Source organism: Zosterops lateralis (assembly GCF_965231275.1).
Source record: "Zosterops lateralis genome assembly, chromosome: 6".
NCBI classification, from domain to species: Eukaryota; Metazoa; Chordata; class Aves; order Passeriformes; family Zosteropidae; genus Zosterops; species Zosterops lateralis.
In genome coordinates, this window is record NC_139761.1 from 56880876 (window position 1) to 56898377 (window position 17502).

Below are 17502 nucleotides of genomic sequence, written 5' to 3' on the forward strand. Positions count from 1 at the left end.
ATACTTGTAAGTGTATTTTTGCAGACTGAAATAGGTTCAAGGGATAGATGAGGTATTTAAAAGTGGGTGGGTACAAAACCATGAGAAGAAGCCTGACCCTTTGCCTGATGTTTTTCACATTTGTATACCCTGTTAGGTTATGAAAATGGGTAGGTTTATGATTTATGTAGATAAAAAGAGGGAATTGTTCCCCAGTGCATCTGTAATAGCTGATGTCAGCCACATTCCCAAGAAAAGGAGGGGCCAGCTGGACACACTGATATGGATGTAAGTCAAAGTAGGCAACAATGAAAACCAGCAGGAAAGGAGTTCAAATCAGGAAAATAAAGTACTTACCATCTGGAACTGGCGTGGTAAGTAATGTAGTGAAATGCAATTATTGTAGTTAAGAAATGGGGGGTTTAATTCATCTTGCTGAAATCTATTTATTTGAAACACTGTAGACTGTATAAGCAGAAGCAAATACAAATAAAAACTATGTGAAGCAGTAAGTACTTTATTGTAACTTGAAAACAGACAAAACTTACAACACTGTATTCTGAGAAAACATTGGGTTTTTTTAGAAATAGCTCCTTCAGAGAGAGTGAATTTCAAATCCTTTTTTAATTGTCTCAAAGCAAATAATGTCTACTTCTTATAACATAAATGCCAGCGTGTTCAAAACTCAACTAGGAGACTGGTGGAAATACAGACAGGTTAACATTGTGAACAAAAGAAAATCCAATCTAACTGGAAGCACCTGGGACCCTTCACTCCAGAAGGGATCCCTATCATAATGGGGCACTATGAGTCTAAAATTCCAGTCTAAAATGTGACAAGAACTAGTTTAAGAAGCAATAATATTCCATGAGGTTTCCTTGTCTTCATGTACTAAACACAAACACGAGTCTAGTTTTATCACTGTACCTGTTTAATCTACTCTAAGATAATTTCTTAAGATACAACTCACCAATTTTTCCTGCAAGGTGGAAAATCTTAATCAAATGCCCTAGGTTCTTATATGTGTTGTTTAATGTTTTACTTGACAGCTATCACTTGGTGGCATCAACAGCAGTTTGAGTCTGTTGCATCCATTTCTTCTCATTCACACTCTTTCTTTTCCACTTGAGTGAGGCCACCAAATCCAATTCCTTTGGGACCGAAATTTTTTGCATAGCAAACTGCAAAAGAAGGAAGGGAAGGTAAATGGTACTCTGAAGGCTCTCAGAGGTAAATGTCTTTTGATTTTCATTTTTAAGTTATGGTCAAATTGAAGCTGATAAAAAGGAAGGAAATCTGAAATAGTGCATTTCCCATAAGTTTATCCAGGTCTTAATAGTCAAACTGGTATCACATATTTGAGTTATACAAAAGTTGCACCTCAAAAAAAGTTAAGAAACTGTATTTTTTTAGATCTAAGTAATGTTTTCATTAAAGCTACTTTCCTATCTGAAAGTTCTCAGTAAAACTTGGTCTGAGTAATACAGAGTAAGCCAAAGATTTTTAAGGAGAAGAACTGGAGCATGATCCAGAAACTATTGATGGGCATTTAAGTAGTTCCTTTTGAACTCTATATTGGTTAGTGTGTGCACAGTTATTTATCACAACTCTAAGTAGTAATGGTGAGCATATTTCTCCAAATTTGATGCACTTATGGTTGACAGACTGTACCCAAAGCCACAGAACTCCAATATTCTTCTTTAGGGTTCTCCATAAAATTTAGCTTTGGATATAAAAGCTTCACTTTTTTTTTTTTTTTTCCTTAAGCTATTTCTAGGAGTCAAGTGAAGTCTGGGAACTTTCTGAATCTGAGAAGAACATATATAATTTACCATTTTTGCCTTATCTTCTGTGCTACCAGTGCACTGGAAATATCTTTAAATTTTATTGGCAAGAATTCTGACGTGCAGGACCAAAGATCTGTATCTTTGTGGATTTTTTATTTTAGTGAACGAGACTGTGCAGGTAGAAGAGCCTGCCCAGCAGATATGGCCCGTGCTCTGTTAGAAAGTCTGACAGATTTGAGGGGTTGTCACGTTTGTAGAAAAATGACAGCTTTAAAATTTAAATGTTAATAGTAGAAGCTGCAACTGCAACGTTACCACAGCTCTTTGCTTTCAGCAAGTTGTTAAAGACACAATTAATTTTCCTGGGGATGTTAATCATACAGCAAGGTAAATCACAATTCTAGGTCTAAAGTTAATCTAAAATTAACTTCAGATTAACTCTGTAGCCCAGTTCAGCTCCCTGGAGCTCTCACCTTTACAGTAGAGCTCTCCATCCTTGTCCGTGACATTCGTGGATTCCAAACTCTTCCCACAAATTGCGCAGCGGAAGCAGGTCTTGTGCCAGGGCTGAGCAAAGGAAAACAACTCATTGTGTGGCACAGAAAGTGCACAGCCAGCAGGTAAAAAAAAACCAAGTACTGCTTTGTGTGGTGTGGAAAGGTAAAAATTCATTTGTTGATTTCGTGGCTTCCATTTTTAGTCATTCTGGGTAAGCCCTTTTTCAGTTGCATTGTCTAATGTTAATGCAACTGCCACTGCAAATAAATGTTTATAAATATACCCAGAGATGGAGAAAGAGCCAGCTTGTACAGTAATCTCTGTTTGATCCTCAGGCATCAGTAAGAAGCAAAAAGTTTTGCAGAAAAGAAAAAGGTTTGCAAAAAGTACAAGATTTTAAACCTGCAATTTGCAGACTCATCCTCACGTTTTCTTTATGAATGAAAATTTCAACGATCAAGGACCTCTCAGCTGTAGTTTCTCACCATTATAAAACAGTGGGGTTTTTCTCCTAGTGCTGAAGTCACTACTTACTTTTCCTCCTCCCATGATCTTCTCTGCAGCATACACTGATCTGCCACAACGGGGACATTTATCCACATCTACCATCTTTTTGGCAAACTTGGAAGCGTTGGTTGGTGTTGAAGGGCGAGCAGGCTTTGGTGAGCCCCTAAAACACAAGTTTTTAAAAGCTGCTTAAAAATGTTATCTTCTTTAGAAAAAGGATTTCATTATTTTTTTTAGTAAGGCTTTAAAAATACCAGATTGCTGGTCTCTGACATGCAAAAAGGGATAAAAAAAGAAGAAAATCAAAGTATTCTGTTCTGTGTTGTGTGATTGAGAACCTGGTACTGTAAGCTCTGATATTACCTGTTCTGAGCTAAGTACATGTTGCTGGTAGCAGACACATGCAGAAAATATTATATTTAATGAAAATTGAAGTAAAACTCCATTTTCTCTCATTGAGAGGCAAGAGGGGAAAATACAAGTAAAATATGTCTCTGGTCTTAATAATTGGTCATCTGCTGGAACTCATCAAACTGAATAAAAATTCAGGGTTTTGATGCCATAGTTTCATTAGGCAGTGAAACATTTGAACAGGGAATTGGGGTTCTTACCTGGCCTAGGGTCAAAAGGACATCAGAAAAGTATCTTTGGTTTTTATTTCTGGACTTTGGGGTTTATATCTTTGTGCATAAAGCCTTTCACAGAATGATTTCTGAATTATCAGGTAGTTGGACTGCAACAGGTCATTATATCCACAGGATGCAACACTTTTTGGTGCTGAACTCTGCCCCTAATGGATTTGTATGGTCCAAGGAGCTACAGTTAAATACATTGTTTAAGCTTTTATTTCTTACACAGCATATTGGTTAATTGGTTTCTTTATAGTTAGACCACCAGAAGGAAGAAGCATCGTTGATTTAGAAATGTGCAGCTTTGAGAATTGCAGGAAAATCCTATAAAAATGAACTGTCAGAGCTAATTATGTGCTTTTGGAAGATGGTATCCCATTAGAATTTCTTTGTTCAAACACATTCTCAGTGTGTTTGTAAGTGTTATTCAAACCACAGGGAGGATTTAGAAATGTTATTTCCCCCATTGAGAGGAGAGCTAACAGTATGGGGTAGTGTGATTATTTCTCTAAGAGTAAAACCTTAACTGTATTTTAGCCTCTAACGGGGGGGAAAAATACTATCTTTTTCTATGGTGAATGTGACTTTACCACTGTGCTACAAATGGCAGATTACAATTCCAGAGAATATTTACTTGTGTGGTGGCTTATAAAGGCTGCTTCTGCAGAGTAATTGCCTATTGAAGGAGAGAGATAATTTGTAAAGCAGGCTTAAAGAGACTGAGCATCATTAAAACCTGTAAATTACTGTGTCCACGGAAGGAAGGGGTGTAGGAAAATCTGCTCTGCTCCTTACGCTGGATGTTGTTATGGCAACAGAATAAAATATATAAAACAGCCTGGTAAGAGACAAGTAGGAGCAGAAAAAGGAGCTGTCAGTGGGATTTATGAACTCACTGCTGCAGATTCAAGCCCAGGTGGTCTCCAGTGTCAGTGCTAAGGCATCCAGCCCCCTGTCCAAAGCCAACACCTTTGGGGCCGTATTTTCTCCCATAACAGGTTTTGCAGTAGATTTCAGACTCGTGAGCTGCCACTGTGGTGCTGTCCAGAGCCTTCCTGCAGGCCACTGAAAACAGGGAGAGAGAGGCATGTATCAGCATTTGCCTTTTCAATGTTGAATTTATGTGGTTTAAAATAATTGGAATTAGCATTTGTTTTTGTTTAGCTTTGAAAATACGGGGGAAAGAGCTAGTCAGCATAAAACTTGTCAGTATAAAACTTGATGGGCTGTTGCTGAAGTAATGGGGAGGTGAGCATGTGTACACAAAAGCTGTTCTTCTTTTGCCACTCTGAAGTTATCCTGTGGACCCAGGGAAATTTAGATCTATGAAGCTTAAAGTGGACTTGAGATAACCATCCTGAACTCCCAAACCTTAAAGCCTAAAATGGACTTGGGATAACCATCCTGAACGCACAAACCTTAAAAAAGGGGGGCAAAGAAGGTTGCAGGGGCACTGATGCCACTGTGCGCCTGGAGTTTTCAAAATACTTGCTCTGAGTCTGTGGTGGCTTTCTCAGCTCAGCCCAGGCTGCTTTGATGTGATGTGTTTCTGAAAGAGGCTTTGACATCAACACCACATCTGGAGTTTGCTGAGGTTTTTTTATCATTATTTGTTTGTTGAGGCTGTGGCACTAAGGCAAAGCCAGTGTCAGCTCTGTCGGCTCTTGCTCTGGGATGTCAAGAGTGTGGCTGTAGCCATTCCCAAATAGAGCTCTTACAAATCGTGTTTGGTACAGAGACAGCTTGGCTTGGCTCACTGAGAAAGGTCTGGCAGACTTTTGGACAGAAGGTGCCATAGGAATGCCCAGCTTTCATCAGGGAATACAAATTATGTCCTCTACAGCACTACCAATAATGAATGGGGGGGAAAAAAATGAGTAGCTACACTCCTCACTACTTGGTGAGAAGTATATTGCCTCTGTTTGCTGCACCACTTTGGGAACTCAGTGTGAGACACGCTCCACCCCACAGAGAGAGGAAGATCTTTCAATTCAGAGTCTCTCATGAAAACCAGGATTTTCTAGTATGCTAAAAAATTACTACTTCAATACTTCTTACAAACTGTTCTCTGTTCAACAGTGGTTGATTAGAAGTGGGGGAAAAAGCACAAAAAACTTTCTCTGCAGGTTCCTTTGAACAAATGCTTGCCCTGCAGAGGGCATTCCAGTCACGGGCTATTGATGGCTTGGAAAACAAAGTTGCTGACTTCACGTATGGAACTGAAAGCTGTGAAATACAGAAGCATTGCAAGTGGCCACAAGTGCAAGCTTTGGCGGAGCTACCCTGAGGGTTTGATTAGCCCCTGTCCCCCACGTTTACTTTAAATGTTCTCCTCTGAATCCAATTTACCCACAGCAGTGAATTTATACCCGGGAATCTCTGCATCGTTAATTACAGACTCCTGGACTGGATTGGGTTGGAAGGGACTTTAAAGACCAAGTTGCTGTTAAGAGGCAGTATATAATGCTAGTTACACGTCCCCAGCTCTCTGGTTATCTTTGTGGCTCTCCTCCTCCCTGTATTCCATGGAGAGGGAAATAATTTGCAAAGACCTTTATAGTCAACAGAAACAAAACGAGGCATTTCTGCAAATGTGTGAACCTGATCTCCTCGTACTTCAGTGTTGCTTTGAGATGGTAATTATATTTGCTAAGGGAGTTAAGGGGATGATGGAAACTCTAGCAGCAGATAAAGTGTTTCTATTTCTGGTTCCTTAGGGATAGGGTATCAATTCACCAGGACAGATGGAGCAAAAGCCCTTGAAGTGCTATTGTTGCAATAATTTTGAGACCTGTCGTCTGCCAACAGATCCTGTTCTCCCGCCGGCGCTGAGGAGATGCAGGTGATGGTGTGAGATCCTGCCAAATGTCCATCACTGCTGCACTTGGGGTAAGAGCTGTCAGTGGAACAGCAGTCTGCAGGTAAACAGGAGTCTGCAGGGGAAGGAGGGATTGCTGGAAACAAATTCTCTCTTATAATACTTGCAGAGAAAAACTATGGAACGGAGAGAGAGTGTTATGTACAATTTAGCTTGTCTAGTTCTTCCTGTGTTAGCAGGTTGCTTTGAGTTGTTCCTAATTTTGCTGAAATTGAACTCTTTGGTCAAAAAATACTGATGTGCTTTGTGTGCCTGGTCAAATAGAAAGTGAAATAGAAGATATGTTTGGGATAGTTTTATATAGAAGCACACAAAAGTGCAGCTAAACTGACTTTCCGTGCCAGAGTTTGGGTTGGGGAGGATTGGTTTCCTTCTGTTGAGAAATGCAATCCTATAAATGGTTCATAGAAAAGCCCATGAATGTGATACATGATCCTGAGGCACCCAGAGCTGCTGAACACTGTATATGAATCATGGGGGAAAGTAAAGCCAATTAACATACCTTTTATATGCCAGCTGGGCAATTTAGATTCATCTTTAGCTTTTGACCTCCAACAAATTTCTGATGGGAATACTATTTTTGGTATCTAACCTATTAATAATTTAATTCAGACTTACAACAGGGGGCAAATAAAGCAAAAATTTTTAAAAAACCACAAAATACACCACCAACCAAACAAGAAAAGCCCCACAACAAACCAAATATTCAATAGAGCTAATGGTTGGAAGTTGTTTATCATGAATCACTAGAAGAAAATAATTCACTTGTACTAAGAATGAAGCTTACACTTGAGAAATATTCATAACCAGGCTCTATTAGGACAGCTCTTTCCTTTTATTTACTATTAATTGTTATAGGCAGAACATGGAAGCACTAAGAAAGTTCTAGTTGAGACTGAGGTTTTTCCCTTTTACCATTCTGTAAGAATTGGCTGAAGGTTGTCAGTTAACTGAAAATGTTTTGAGGGAATCCTTTTTTTACTTGGCCTTTTAGGGCACTTGGAGAAAGGCAAAGACAGCTCAGGTGTGTCCTTTGGACTCATTCTGCAAAGTTCTGCACTGTATCAGCTAAGTATATAATGTTTAGCCTCATGCCTCCAACTAAGAAGTGTCTATCCCTCCAGAAAAGGAGGGAGAAAATTGGATTCAGTGGCTCCTAAACTGTCATGCTGGAAATCATACTGCAAAGATACTAACCCCAAGTATTGTCTGCAAAATAAGCTCTTCAGCTATCTTTAGTTCTTAGCAAATTGTTTGCTCTCTCCCACTCCACAAAGGGCAAACAGAGCTGAATACCTTCTCTTTGTTTTGTTGTTTGTTTATTTTTTTATTTATTATTTCTGCCTCTTCTGCAGAGAAAGCAAAATTCCCGGAAGCCAAACATCACAGAGGAGCATGGAGGGAAAGAGTAAGTGAAATGGGACTACGTGAAATATGGGAAGGAGGAGAATGAGGTGTGTGTGCAGAGTGTTGGTGGGAGGTTTTGATGACACCAGGGTCTTTCAGCTTTTCAGTGTGAAACAAATTAATGCCAGAATTCACTGTGAAAGTAATCATCTCCTAAAAGTAAAGAAGTTATCATCCTTCTGGCTAATGAGTGCTGTTTGTTTAGTTCTGCTGGACTTTTTAATCTGAAGCAAACCTGTGATGTGCCACATTGTGGGAAGGGTTTCCTGGAGATGGAACTAGATACTGTGGCTCTGCAGCACCTTAGTGTCCCTGACAAAATCCTTCTCATGTTTGGATAAAGAAAAGCCAGGAGCCCAAGAGGTAGATTGCTCCAGGTAAAAGGCAGCAAAACTACCTGCACTTATTAGCAAAAGTAAATGTTCTGGCTTTAATGGAAGAGTTTTACAGAGCTATGGGGGTGCTGTGATGATAAACCCTCCAGCCCAGCTTACTGCAGAGGAAGCAGGACTTGTGGAAACTCCTTCCATTGCACTGGATTTCCTCAGCGTGGTACACTGTCTTTTCACAGGCCCCACACTTGGCTCCTCCTCCCCAGTTTGGCATCTTTATCAGAAGGGTTCACCTAGGAAATCAAATTATATAAATAAATACAACAGCAAACATGAATTCTTTTAAATGGAACAGCTTGATTTTAAAACTTTTTTTTTCCTCCCTCTCCAGTCAACTGCTACTGCACACTTGCAATATACTTCATACCTGTGTGGTAGAGAAGTGAGAACCTACCCTGGTGCTTTGGGGACAGTCTCAATCCCTGTGATTCTCTCTTATAAAAAAGGATATTCCTTTGCTTGGTATATTGTGGTGATAAATATGTGAAATGATTGCAAGGTGTTTCAGTGAAAAGGTGCTAGGATCACTCAACCCTCCTCTGGAAAAGAGTGGATTTGTTTTCCATCAAATAGTCATTTTCTTTCAACACTGCCCTCTCCTGTACCCCAGCATAGCCTTTTCTGTGTTCCTCATGAAACAGCCACAAGATCACTGTGCTGCACAGCCATTGTAAAGTAATAATGGATAGCTGTGGGTTTTGCTCTTTGTCAATTGCATTTAAAATCTAAACATCAGAGAAAGCAAAGCGCTGTGGTTACTGTTCCAGTTTTGCTATTGCAGTTAGCACTGAAGAGCCTTGCCCAAGGTCACCCAGGAGGGCAGGAGCCCAGCCCAGGTCTCCTGATGTCAGGCTCTGTATCCTTCCCTGTGATTGTGTTGTCACACACCTGGAACAAGCCCAGCCCTCAGCCTGCCCTTCTGTTTTCTTGTTTGAGTCATGGTTTCTGGAAAGACTGGGACGTCATCTTGTCATCTGCACACGGCATTATCGGCTTGTCCCAAGCCCCTGGCACAGGCCTTCTCCTCCTTCTTGGAAAACCAGTCACCTTCTTATTATAGTTACTTTGAAGCCTGCTTGTGCTATTTGTGTTTGATAAAATTCACCAAAAGGTACTTTTAGCTGAGAGGAGGATTTTGAAGGCTGAATCAGGCCTGCTGCCTTGAGAATTTTCTTCTGAGGGCAGGTGATAGAGAGAGGGGAATTTATCATAGCAGTGATGTAACAGAGCTGGTGTTTTCAATTAGTTGTATTTTAGACTAACATTTTACTATATATTTACATTGGAGTAATGACCTGTGCTTATCATCATCTCAGCGACTTCTGCATTTTAATCTTCTGAATTTCAGAATGAAATGAACAATGTCTACATGCCAGCTCTGCACCCTGAGAGGAATCCTTTCTGACAACCAAGACCAAAAATCCTGCAGTGGTATAAAAGAGTTGTCTGTCCAGCAGAAGGAAGGTGCACACACTGAAGCAATAGCCCTGGAGACATGGCAGTGGGGGCAGGTTTTGCAGTCAGTGTTTGATAACAGTGCAGATACCAACATATCCAAACACCTCTGCCTTACCACAGCAGTTATTAGCATATCCTTAACCCTGGGTAATTAAATAGTCACTGTAGTGACTGCTACCTTCACTAGACAGCATACCTGTCATCCTCATGCTAGATCCACTCTCTCCTCCTCTTTGTGGGGCTGATTTATGCTCAACTGAACACCCTCCCCAGCTCAGTCAGCCCAGCCCTCTGCTGTCATACAGCAGCAGCATCATTAATCTCTTCCAGACCCTCCCAGCTCTCCTGGGAGGCTGCTCAGGAGCAGAACTGCTCTGGCAGTTCCAAAACAGGAATGGTGCAGAAAGGAAATGAAAACTCAGCTTTCTTCAAACTCTGTTTATCTGTAATGTAACAAGTGAGAAGCAAAAAACCTGATGTAGCTGAAATAAGAAACAAAACTAACTGTGCACAGAGGAACAGATGATGAATTTGATCTCTCTCACTTAGTGAAGCCTTTACTGAACAGCACTGTTAAATTGGTTTTTCCATTCCTTTTAAATGTGAGATAAAGGAACAGAAAGGAATCTTTCATGTAGGTAAAAATCTTATTCTCACTCTGCTATTCTATATTTTCTCCTATTTTTAAAGTACTTTTGTATTGGTGCCATTTTTTCTTTCTCTTATGAGAACAGTTCAAGCGATGCTTCAAACATTTGAAAAGAAGGAAGAGCAACTGTGGATAAAAATCAGTTTTGTGACACTTCCTTGGAAATCAAAATGAAATTTTTGTGTCTGCAGTGTTCCCTTTCAAATCAGGTTTCCAGTGGGATCCATTCCCAGCTGAGGCAGCACTGACAGCTGCCTGGGAAGAGGGTGGTTTGTACCTCTGGTCTCTGTAAAGCTGCTGCTTCTGTTAGCTCTCAAAGGCACACCAAGCCTCCAAGTCTGTGGCAGCAAGGATAGTTGTTGGAAAGTAGCTCCAATTACATCATTAGCTGAAGGGGGAAAAATAACCTCTGAAAAAGTCTGATAAAACATGATAGCGAACCTTGTGCTGTCAAGGGCTGTGGTTAAAGCTCTTAGAAGGACCATTGTTCCTGAGGCTAATTATAGTAACATGACTGGGCATGCAGACACATTTTCCATGTTTGTTGGTTTTTTTTTTTTTTTTTTGCATCACCTGATGGGAAGGTGTAGGAGAAAGAAGAAAGGCATGGCAGAAATATTCCCATGAGGATGCTGGTGTGAGGAGAGCAGTGCATGCCATGATGTCTGTGCTGGCTGCAGGAGCAGCTGGGTGAGGTACAGGGCACATCTGTGCTCTTGCTGTCTGGGCTTTGCTCATCCCTCTGGAGATGAGTAGCCATCCCTGTGGATGCTGTGTATGCAGCAGGGTTACCATGAGAAAGTAACCTCCACAAGGGGTGTGGCACTCACAGTTTTATACTCATCTAAATTTTAACAGTGGATAAAGCTCCATCCTTTTGATGTGCAAATAGAATTTGGTCTCCTATTTGTCATCAGAAAAAAGTAGATTCAAAGTCTCCACTTCCCATAATTTCATTGGGTGTCAGTGTCCAATCCCTGTGAAATTCCCTGAACTTTATTGCCTTAATCTGTTTAACTTTTCATGTCTGCTCATCACAGGGTACTTGTTATATCCTGGTGATCTGGTGGGAAATGGAGCAGACTCATCCTAAAGGTAAGAAATGTGTGACACAGAAACTTCTGAGTCTTAGTGTGCAACGTTTGGGCACTCAGGGTGCTTTTAAGCTGGAGGAGTGTTCTTGGGCTTGCTCAATTGCTTCTCAGCAGCTTGTGTCACTCTTCAGAATGCAGCTTCTATATGCAGCAGGATTTATACATGAGATGTGCAGCCAAGGATTCGTGCCTCCCCTTATTTAGAGCTTATATCACTACTTTGTAGGCTGGGCTCAGAGTAAGGAAGCCTTTGAAGTGTTGGTGTGCTCTGCACAGGCATGAAAACATTGTGAGACATCTTCTTTGGGGCTGTTAGTCATGCTGTCCAAATCTGGGTGTCGCATCACTGCCACAGAGTGTCTTTCTCTAATCAAAGTGTTATTGATAAGGATATAATCCACAAATGTATTTTGATCCATTGATCTAAATGGGTGGTGGATGCAGTAGGGGCCTGATGAAATGTGGAGGAGTAAAAGGCAGTGCTAATGCCTGACTGTGCTGCAGATGAAAAATTTAATTAATGAATTGATTAATTGGAATTAATTCTGGTGCTTCCTTGCTAAACACAAGGTTTTCCCTTCTACATGCTCATGCATTTGGCAGTGTAGAGCTCAGGTCTTATCTGAATGGGCTGCAGAGTTGTGTATTGTGTGGCTGGCAGGGTTATCGGGTTATCTCCGTGCCACATGTGCTGCAGGATAGCTCTGAAGGGGATAAACAGAATGGGGAATATTGCCTTTGTGATCACTGGTAGTAGAAACGCTGAGTGGGGAGTGGTGGGCAGGGTGTGCCTTGCATCTCTCTGCATTTTAGTCCCAGCTAAGCTGCTTGGTCTAGACTCAGAGGATAAAAATACTGATTCCTTGATTCCTTACCTATAGAACAAGCAGTAATAATATAAAACTCAAACATGGCTGTCTACATTGAAATGCAAAGTATCAAGGCCATATTTGAAATTCTTTTCCCAGCTGAAGTCCGTGGGAGATGCCAATGCAGCCAGAGCTTCACTCTGGTATCTAATCACAGCTCTGCTGTGACCTGTCCTGTGACCACCATGACTCATTTGACCGTCCTTAGTGGTACTCACCCCAGCAGCTCCATTGGGGTAACAAGATATGTCTTCCTTTATATAATAGCCATAAAATGCTGCAGTGGTTTTTCTCTGCAACTGACATTCACGGTGAGGTTTTATTTTGATGTGTCTGCATTTGAGATGCCACTGCATCTCAAACAGCCTGGAGGTGTTTCTGTCAAAATCCACCCCCTTGTGAAATGTGCTTCTCCCTCAGCAGGAGAGATTCACAACAGAGGGAAGGTTTGTGTTTGAAGGCTGAGCTCATTTGATGGAGATGTGATCTTGTTATGTGTTTATAATCCTATTTCTGATATTCCAATGCATTCAGCCGACTGTGGCTACAGGTAAATTTTATTAGTTGGTGTCATACATTGAGCTTCCACCATGATCTCATAAAAACCAGCATTGTCCCCTTCCTTCTGCAGTAAAGCAACTCAGAGAGGTCAAGGGATGGGAATTCTAACACTGGAAGGTAAATATTGATTTTTCATTGGCACTGGCCATGCTAAGTCACACATGGCACTTTGAAACAAAAGATTTTAACTGACTTGATATGAAGCACATGATGTGCATTGCTGAGAGCTGATAGTGTCCCATTCCCTTGCTTTCATCTCTGTTCTTCCATTTTTTCTATTATTTTCTAGCCTAGTGATGCCACATTTCCTTTGAAACTTCCTTGATGCACACTTTTGCAGAAATTGCATCTCCAAAAAATACAATATCCTGACACTAGAACAAGATACTTCATTCTGGCTTAGAAACCAACCACACCCCACACATGCTTGTACATTCACCCTCATAGTTCAGCCTGATCCATGTGGCTGTGGAAAGCTGCATCCTGCTCTACAAATGACCTATTCCTTTTTCCAGGCCTAATCCTGGGCTATCAGCTTTCACTATTCCTTCCACAAGATCCTTCTCTAAATCCTTAGCCCTGCACTAAGTCTTTTTAAGTGCCAGGCAAAACTGTTACAGACTTTGAAATAGCACTGTGATGGCTGAGACACAGAATTATTTTATCTACAAACATTTATCTACAGGCTTTATTCTCTGAAAGAATTTTACCTTTTGGGAGAAATTTTTCCAAAGTAAAAACACATATCTATTTTTTTGGGTTTTTTTATTTTTTTTTTCCTGAAGACTTGACCAATCACGCTCTTCTGGAATGCTTGAATGATGGATTTGGGAATAATTCTTTCATCCTGCACTCTTACCTAGCTGTTTTCCATGTCAACTCTGCATAGAAGTTTCTTATTTGATATGAATAATTTCTTCTTATTTGATATGAAACCAATTGGTCACTGACATAAAATATTTTGAAGATTTGAGGGGGTTGTTTTGGATTTTTACTTCTAGGATACTATTATGAAAGCACACAAATTTTGTATGCTGTGTTCACACCCTTTCTAAAGACTGACTGCAGAAAAAATAATTCTGTAGCTCACTAACAAAACTTTTAAACATTCTGAAACTTCTGTTGCCCAGCCTTGCCTAGTCGCAGTGAGTGTCTCTAATGAGGATCCCCCCAGCCCTGCTCTTGCAACACCAGTATCTGCTTGCCTGGCTGAGCCAGAAGAATCTCTCTGTCTACTGGCTACTCCAAACCTAAAACACTGCTCTGTAGGGCTCACATTTCTGTCCTACACCTACATAGTTTTCTTGGTCAGGCAACAAACTGCTTCTATCATCTGTTACGAATATAAAAAAAATAAATACCCAAACCCTTTTTGGCAAAACCCGTGAGACTCACCGGAGTCGCTCGGAGTTTCTCCCTCTTTCCTTGGCTCTCAAAGGGTTTGAACAGGAGGGGTTTCTGCTCCCTTTAAATGCAGTGACCACCTCTGTCAGCCCCTATAAGCTGGGAGGGGAGGGCAGTGAGAGTTTCAGGGATCTGAGCAATACCATTGCTATCACCAAGCTGAAAATAACCTCTGACAAAAGCCTGGCATTTTGTTGCCTCGTGTCCGCTTGTGAGTAGGTGGACAACAATGCAGCCCCTCGGATTATACCTAAAGGACATTCCTGGCTGCAGCCTAACAGATCAGAAATAAAGATTAAAGTTTTGTTGTAGTTGCTCTGCTGCATTGCTTAAATGTGAATCATTAAATAACGGTCCCTGAAATGACGATCTAGTTCTTAGTGGTCACACTGCCAAAAGTAATTTACCAGAATAATTGTTTAAAATAACAGTAAATTAAAAATTGTTTGTAGCACCCCCAGGAAAGCAACGGTTTTAAACTGAATAGCATTTCATTCTGCATTTCATGGTTTGAGAGATACAACTGGTTTGTCTTGTAGGATACAGAGAATTATGCTTTTAACTCAAGTCTTTCCTTTTTTACTGTTTTTAGGCATTAAGGTGGGTAGCTAATATGTATAATATTTAGCCTGTGTAACTATTGCAATTATATTTGCCATGCCTGACTGAGCCCCTTGAAAATGGATGAGGCTGCAGATTTGTTAGAGATGTGGGCAGTAAAGTATGAAGCAGTTTTTTACAGGGCTTTATTTTAAGGGCTTTAAAGGTTTGGAAGCTAATTCTCATTTTCTGAACAAATGCCTGAATTTAGCAGCTTTGTTCAGGACCATGGACTTTGCTGTGTATGGAAGGGCCCATCCCAGGGGTTAAACATCAGAACTCTCAAGCTGAAAGTCTTGACTTGGGGACTTCCATGCAAGCATAAGAAAATTAGATGCCAAATCCAGGTCAGACTTTAGGATTTAGGGTCTGTTAGCTGAGACTGCTAAGAAAACTCTTAGGAACCTCTAAATCTGCTGTTGAGTCGGGCATGGATTTTATAATGCAGGGACAGGGCCTTGATGTAAAATTGAAGGACTGTTTCTTTCCTGAGCAGAGGAGCTGGACTTCCATCTCTTCTTGGTTGTTCTCTCAGATAGTTAATGGCGCTATTCCACAGCAGATAAAGCCAAATACAGTGGGGACAGTGCAGTGTGTGATATGAGGGTTAAAAGGGCAGCAAGGAGGGGTTGGGGCAGGCCTGAGCTCCCTCCTGGAGCACATGGGAAGCACTGAGAAGCTTCTAAAATCTTTGTGTTTGCACCCCTGGTGACTTACATTAGGACCCCTGACATGTGAGAGGGATGGACCTTCTCTGATGTTCACTCATATTTTATAGATCATGTACTTGGATGGATTGCCATCATAACCAACTCCAGGGAACTCTGCATAGAAAGTTTTCATCCCAAAATATAAGTATTTTCCCTTTGGTTTTGGCAGAGGATTTAAGGGAAAAATGCAGATTAAGAACTTTTAGTCTTTCTGGTGTTGGATGCTGCCTAATTTCTGTGCTGCTGTGTGCCCCTGCCGGGATTGTTGAAAGGCTCTTTATAGCTCCAAGGAACAGCTGGATCTCTATAGGTTAGTGGTGCTCAGAAATGAAAGGGGTGTAGTTTATTTCCACTGAGTAATGCAAGTTTCTAAAACTTTTGCCTTTATATTCCAGAATGAAATTGATAGCAGGTGTAAGGATGATCAGTTTTTTCTTTGGAAGAGAAAAATCTATTCAGTGCTCTATAGAGAATTTTTCCCTCTTCCAGCTTTTATTCTTCTTTCCCCTTATTAAGGAATATTTCAATAGTGATCCTGTTCTGTCAGGTGTATTTTGTATTAGAACTTTGCACTATATAAGAGCAAAAGAGTTTGTTTTACTGTGATAGCTGTTTTAAATACATTTTTTTAATGCAGTCCGAGCCCAAATCTTGGGTTTTGCTACTATTTCTCCTATCCCAGATTGGCCTGGGAAGGCAGATACACTGTACTTCTATTTCATTTGTTAGCTGTTACTTGTTATCTGACTTTGAACTGTATATGAAGAGTCTTCATCTTTCTTTGTTCAGTGCATATGAGACACTGCTGCCCATATTTAAATTCAAGTGGTTTGATTGAACCTGTTTGAAATTCCTGTGACATTTGGACACTCGTTCTTGAATGCTCCAGGGTGATATCTTACGTCCTGTTTTATTCTAACTTGTTTTTAGGAGTTGTAATATCTACTGATAAGAGTTCAGAAGTTACATTGAATTACTTAAGTCACTTGTTCACAAAATACCATTTCTCCCCCTTTCTTCAGAAGACAGCAACCCCTGCCTGACAAAAAAAGAACAAAGAGATGCCAGTGAATGTGCAATGTATAACTTAGGTAATCTAAGCTGATCAAACAGAAAAAGTCAGTGTAGAGTTTTATGTAAGTTTAATCTGAACAAATCGATTTAAAAATACAGTATAAATAATTCTTAACTTATATAAAAATTGATTAAGAAAATCTGAGGGGTTTTTTGGTGCTTCTTACTAATTTTACAAAAGAGCATTATTAAACACAGAAGCAAAACATTTTAACTATGGCCTCTTTGCTAAGACATAAAATATTTACACACTCACAGTACTTTTTTTTTTGGTGCAAAATATGTACTGACTGATAGACTGTACCTTTCTGTACAAAGACATTTTCAGCTTACTTTGCATAGAAGAAATCAACACACACTCACAAAAAACCCCACTTAGATATACATAACTTTGTTGTTAAAATACTTCAGGTAAGCCTTTTGGAAAAATTCATTAGGCATTAACTTTCTCCTTAAGAGTCAGTTTTATTTTCTAAAGCATCAATTAAGGCTATTTTCCAGCATTGAGGTCTTGGCAATACATGTCCAAGCCATTGTCCATCATACAATGCCAGACATGTGCAGTGTGTTACCAGTCATTTCGCCTGCTAACACAGTCAGCAATTCCCTATCCCAAAATTAGTCTTCTGAAACTTCAAGTTTTCGTTGAGGAATATATAGAGTTCCTTGAGAGGTTCTCTGGGCACCATCTGAGTTTGCAGACAGTGAAGGTTCCGTGTTTGGCCCTCCTGGGGTGCGGAAAAAGTTTTCTGTAACTGTCTGAGGCTCCTGAGGTTCCTTTGGAACAGAAGGCTGAAGAGAAAAGACAAAGTTACTTTCATTTATGGGGCAATAAAAAGTAAATTCTACTTCTAAGTTTTTGCAGGGTGTTAGCAAACTCTTTTTTTTTTTTTTCCCTGAAATTTAAACACTTAACTTTTTACTGAGAAGGATATACCTGCATTCCTTGATATATGTAAATATACATAAAAATATGGTTTCTCTAATCCCCTTTTTTAACACAGAT

At 40.3% G+C, this 17502-nt stretch overlaps 2 protein-coding genes and 1 long non-coding RNA gene across 4 annotated transcripts in view; 1 reads left to right on the top strand and 2 right to left on the bottom strand.

Annotated features, from left to right (window-relative positions):
• Positions 1 to 189: 189 nt before the first annotated feature.
• On the bottom strand, positions 190 to 14195 carry CSRP3 (cysteine and glycine rich protein 3). Its single transcript, XM_083863458.1, has 6 exons — positions 14104 to 14195; positions 8180 to 8310; positions 4297 to 4465; positions 2799 to 2934; positions 2240 to 2333; positions 190 to 1160 (listed from the first exon to the last, which is right to left on the bottom strand). The coding sequence occupies exons 2-6, from the start codon at positions 8289 to 8291 to the stop codon at positions 1081 to 1083; spliced, it is 591 nt and encodes a 196-aa protein (XP_083719584.1). The 5' UTR covers positions 8292 to 8310; positions 14104 to 14195; the 3' UTR covers positions 190 to 1080.
• LOC310910611 overlaps positions 10462 to 17502 on the top strand; it is a 9925-nt gene continuing 2884 nt past the window's right edge. Inside the window, exons 1-2 of the long non-coding RNA XR_014590385.1 lie at positions 10462 to 10874; positions 11225 to 11279. This is a non-coding gene — a long non-coding RNA (uncharacterized lncRNA). The remainder of the gene's footprint in view (positions 10875 to 11224; positions 11280 to 17502) is intronic.
• The window catches only part of E2F8 (E2F transcription factor 8), an 11536-nt gene continuing 10670 nt past the window's right edge, over positions 16637 to 17502 (bottom strand). For both annotated transcript variants that reach the window (XM_083863454.1, XM_083863453.1), the window contains exon 13: positions 16637 to 17288. In XM_083863454.1, the coding sequence (XP_083719580.1) occupies positions 17115 to 17288 (174 nt within the window). In that variant the 3' untranslated portion in view covers positions 16637 to 17114. The remainder of the gene's footprint in view (positions 17289 to 17502) is intronic.

What these genes read in the sequence shown, in the direction of transcription:
- CSRP3 (XM_083863458.1), bottom strand. Translation starts at nt 8,291, where the DNA reads ATGCCAAACTGGGGAGGAGGAGCCAAGTGTGGGGCCTGTGAAAAGACA. An exon ending in CTGGGCTTGAATCTGCAGCA is followed by an intron (nt 2,935 to 4,296) that starts GTGAGTTCATAA and finishes CTTGTGTTTTAG; the next exon opens with GGGCTCACCAAAGCCTGCTC. An exon ending in AGATCATGGGAGGAGGAAAA is followed by an intron (nt 2,334 to 2,798) that starts GTAAGTAGTGAC and finishes TCCTTTGCTCAG; the next exon opens with CCCTGGCACAAGACCTGCTT.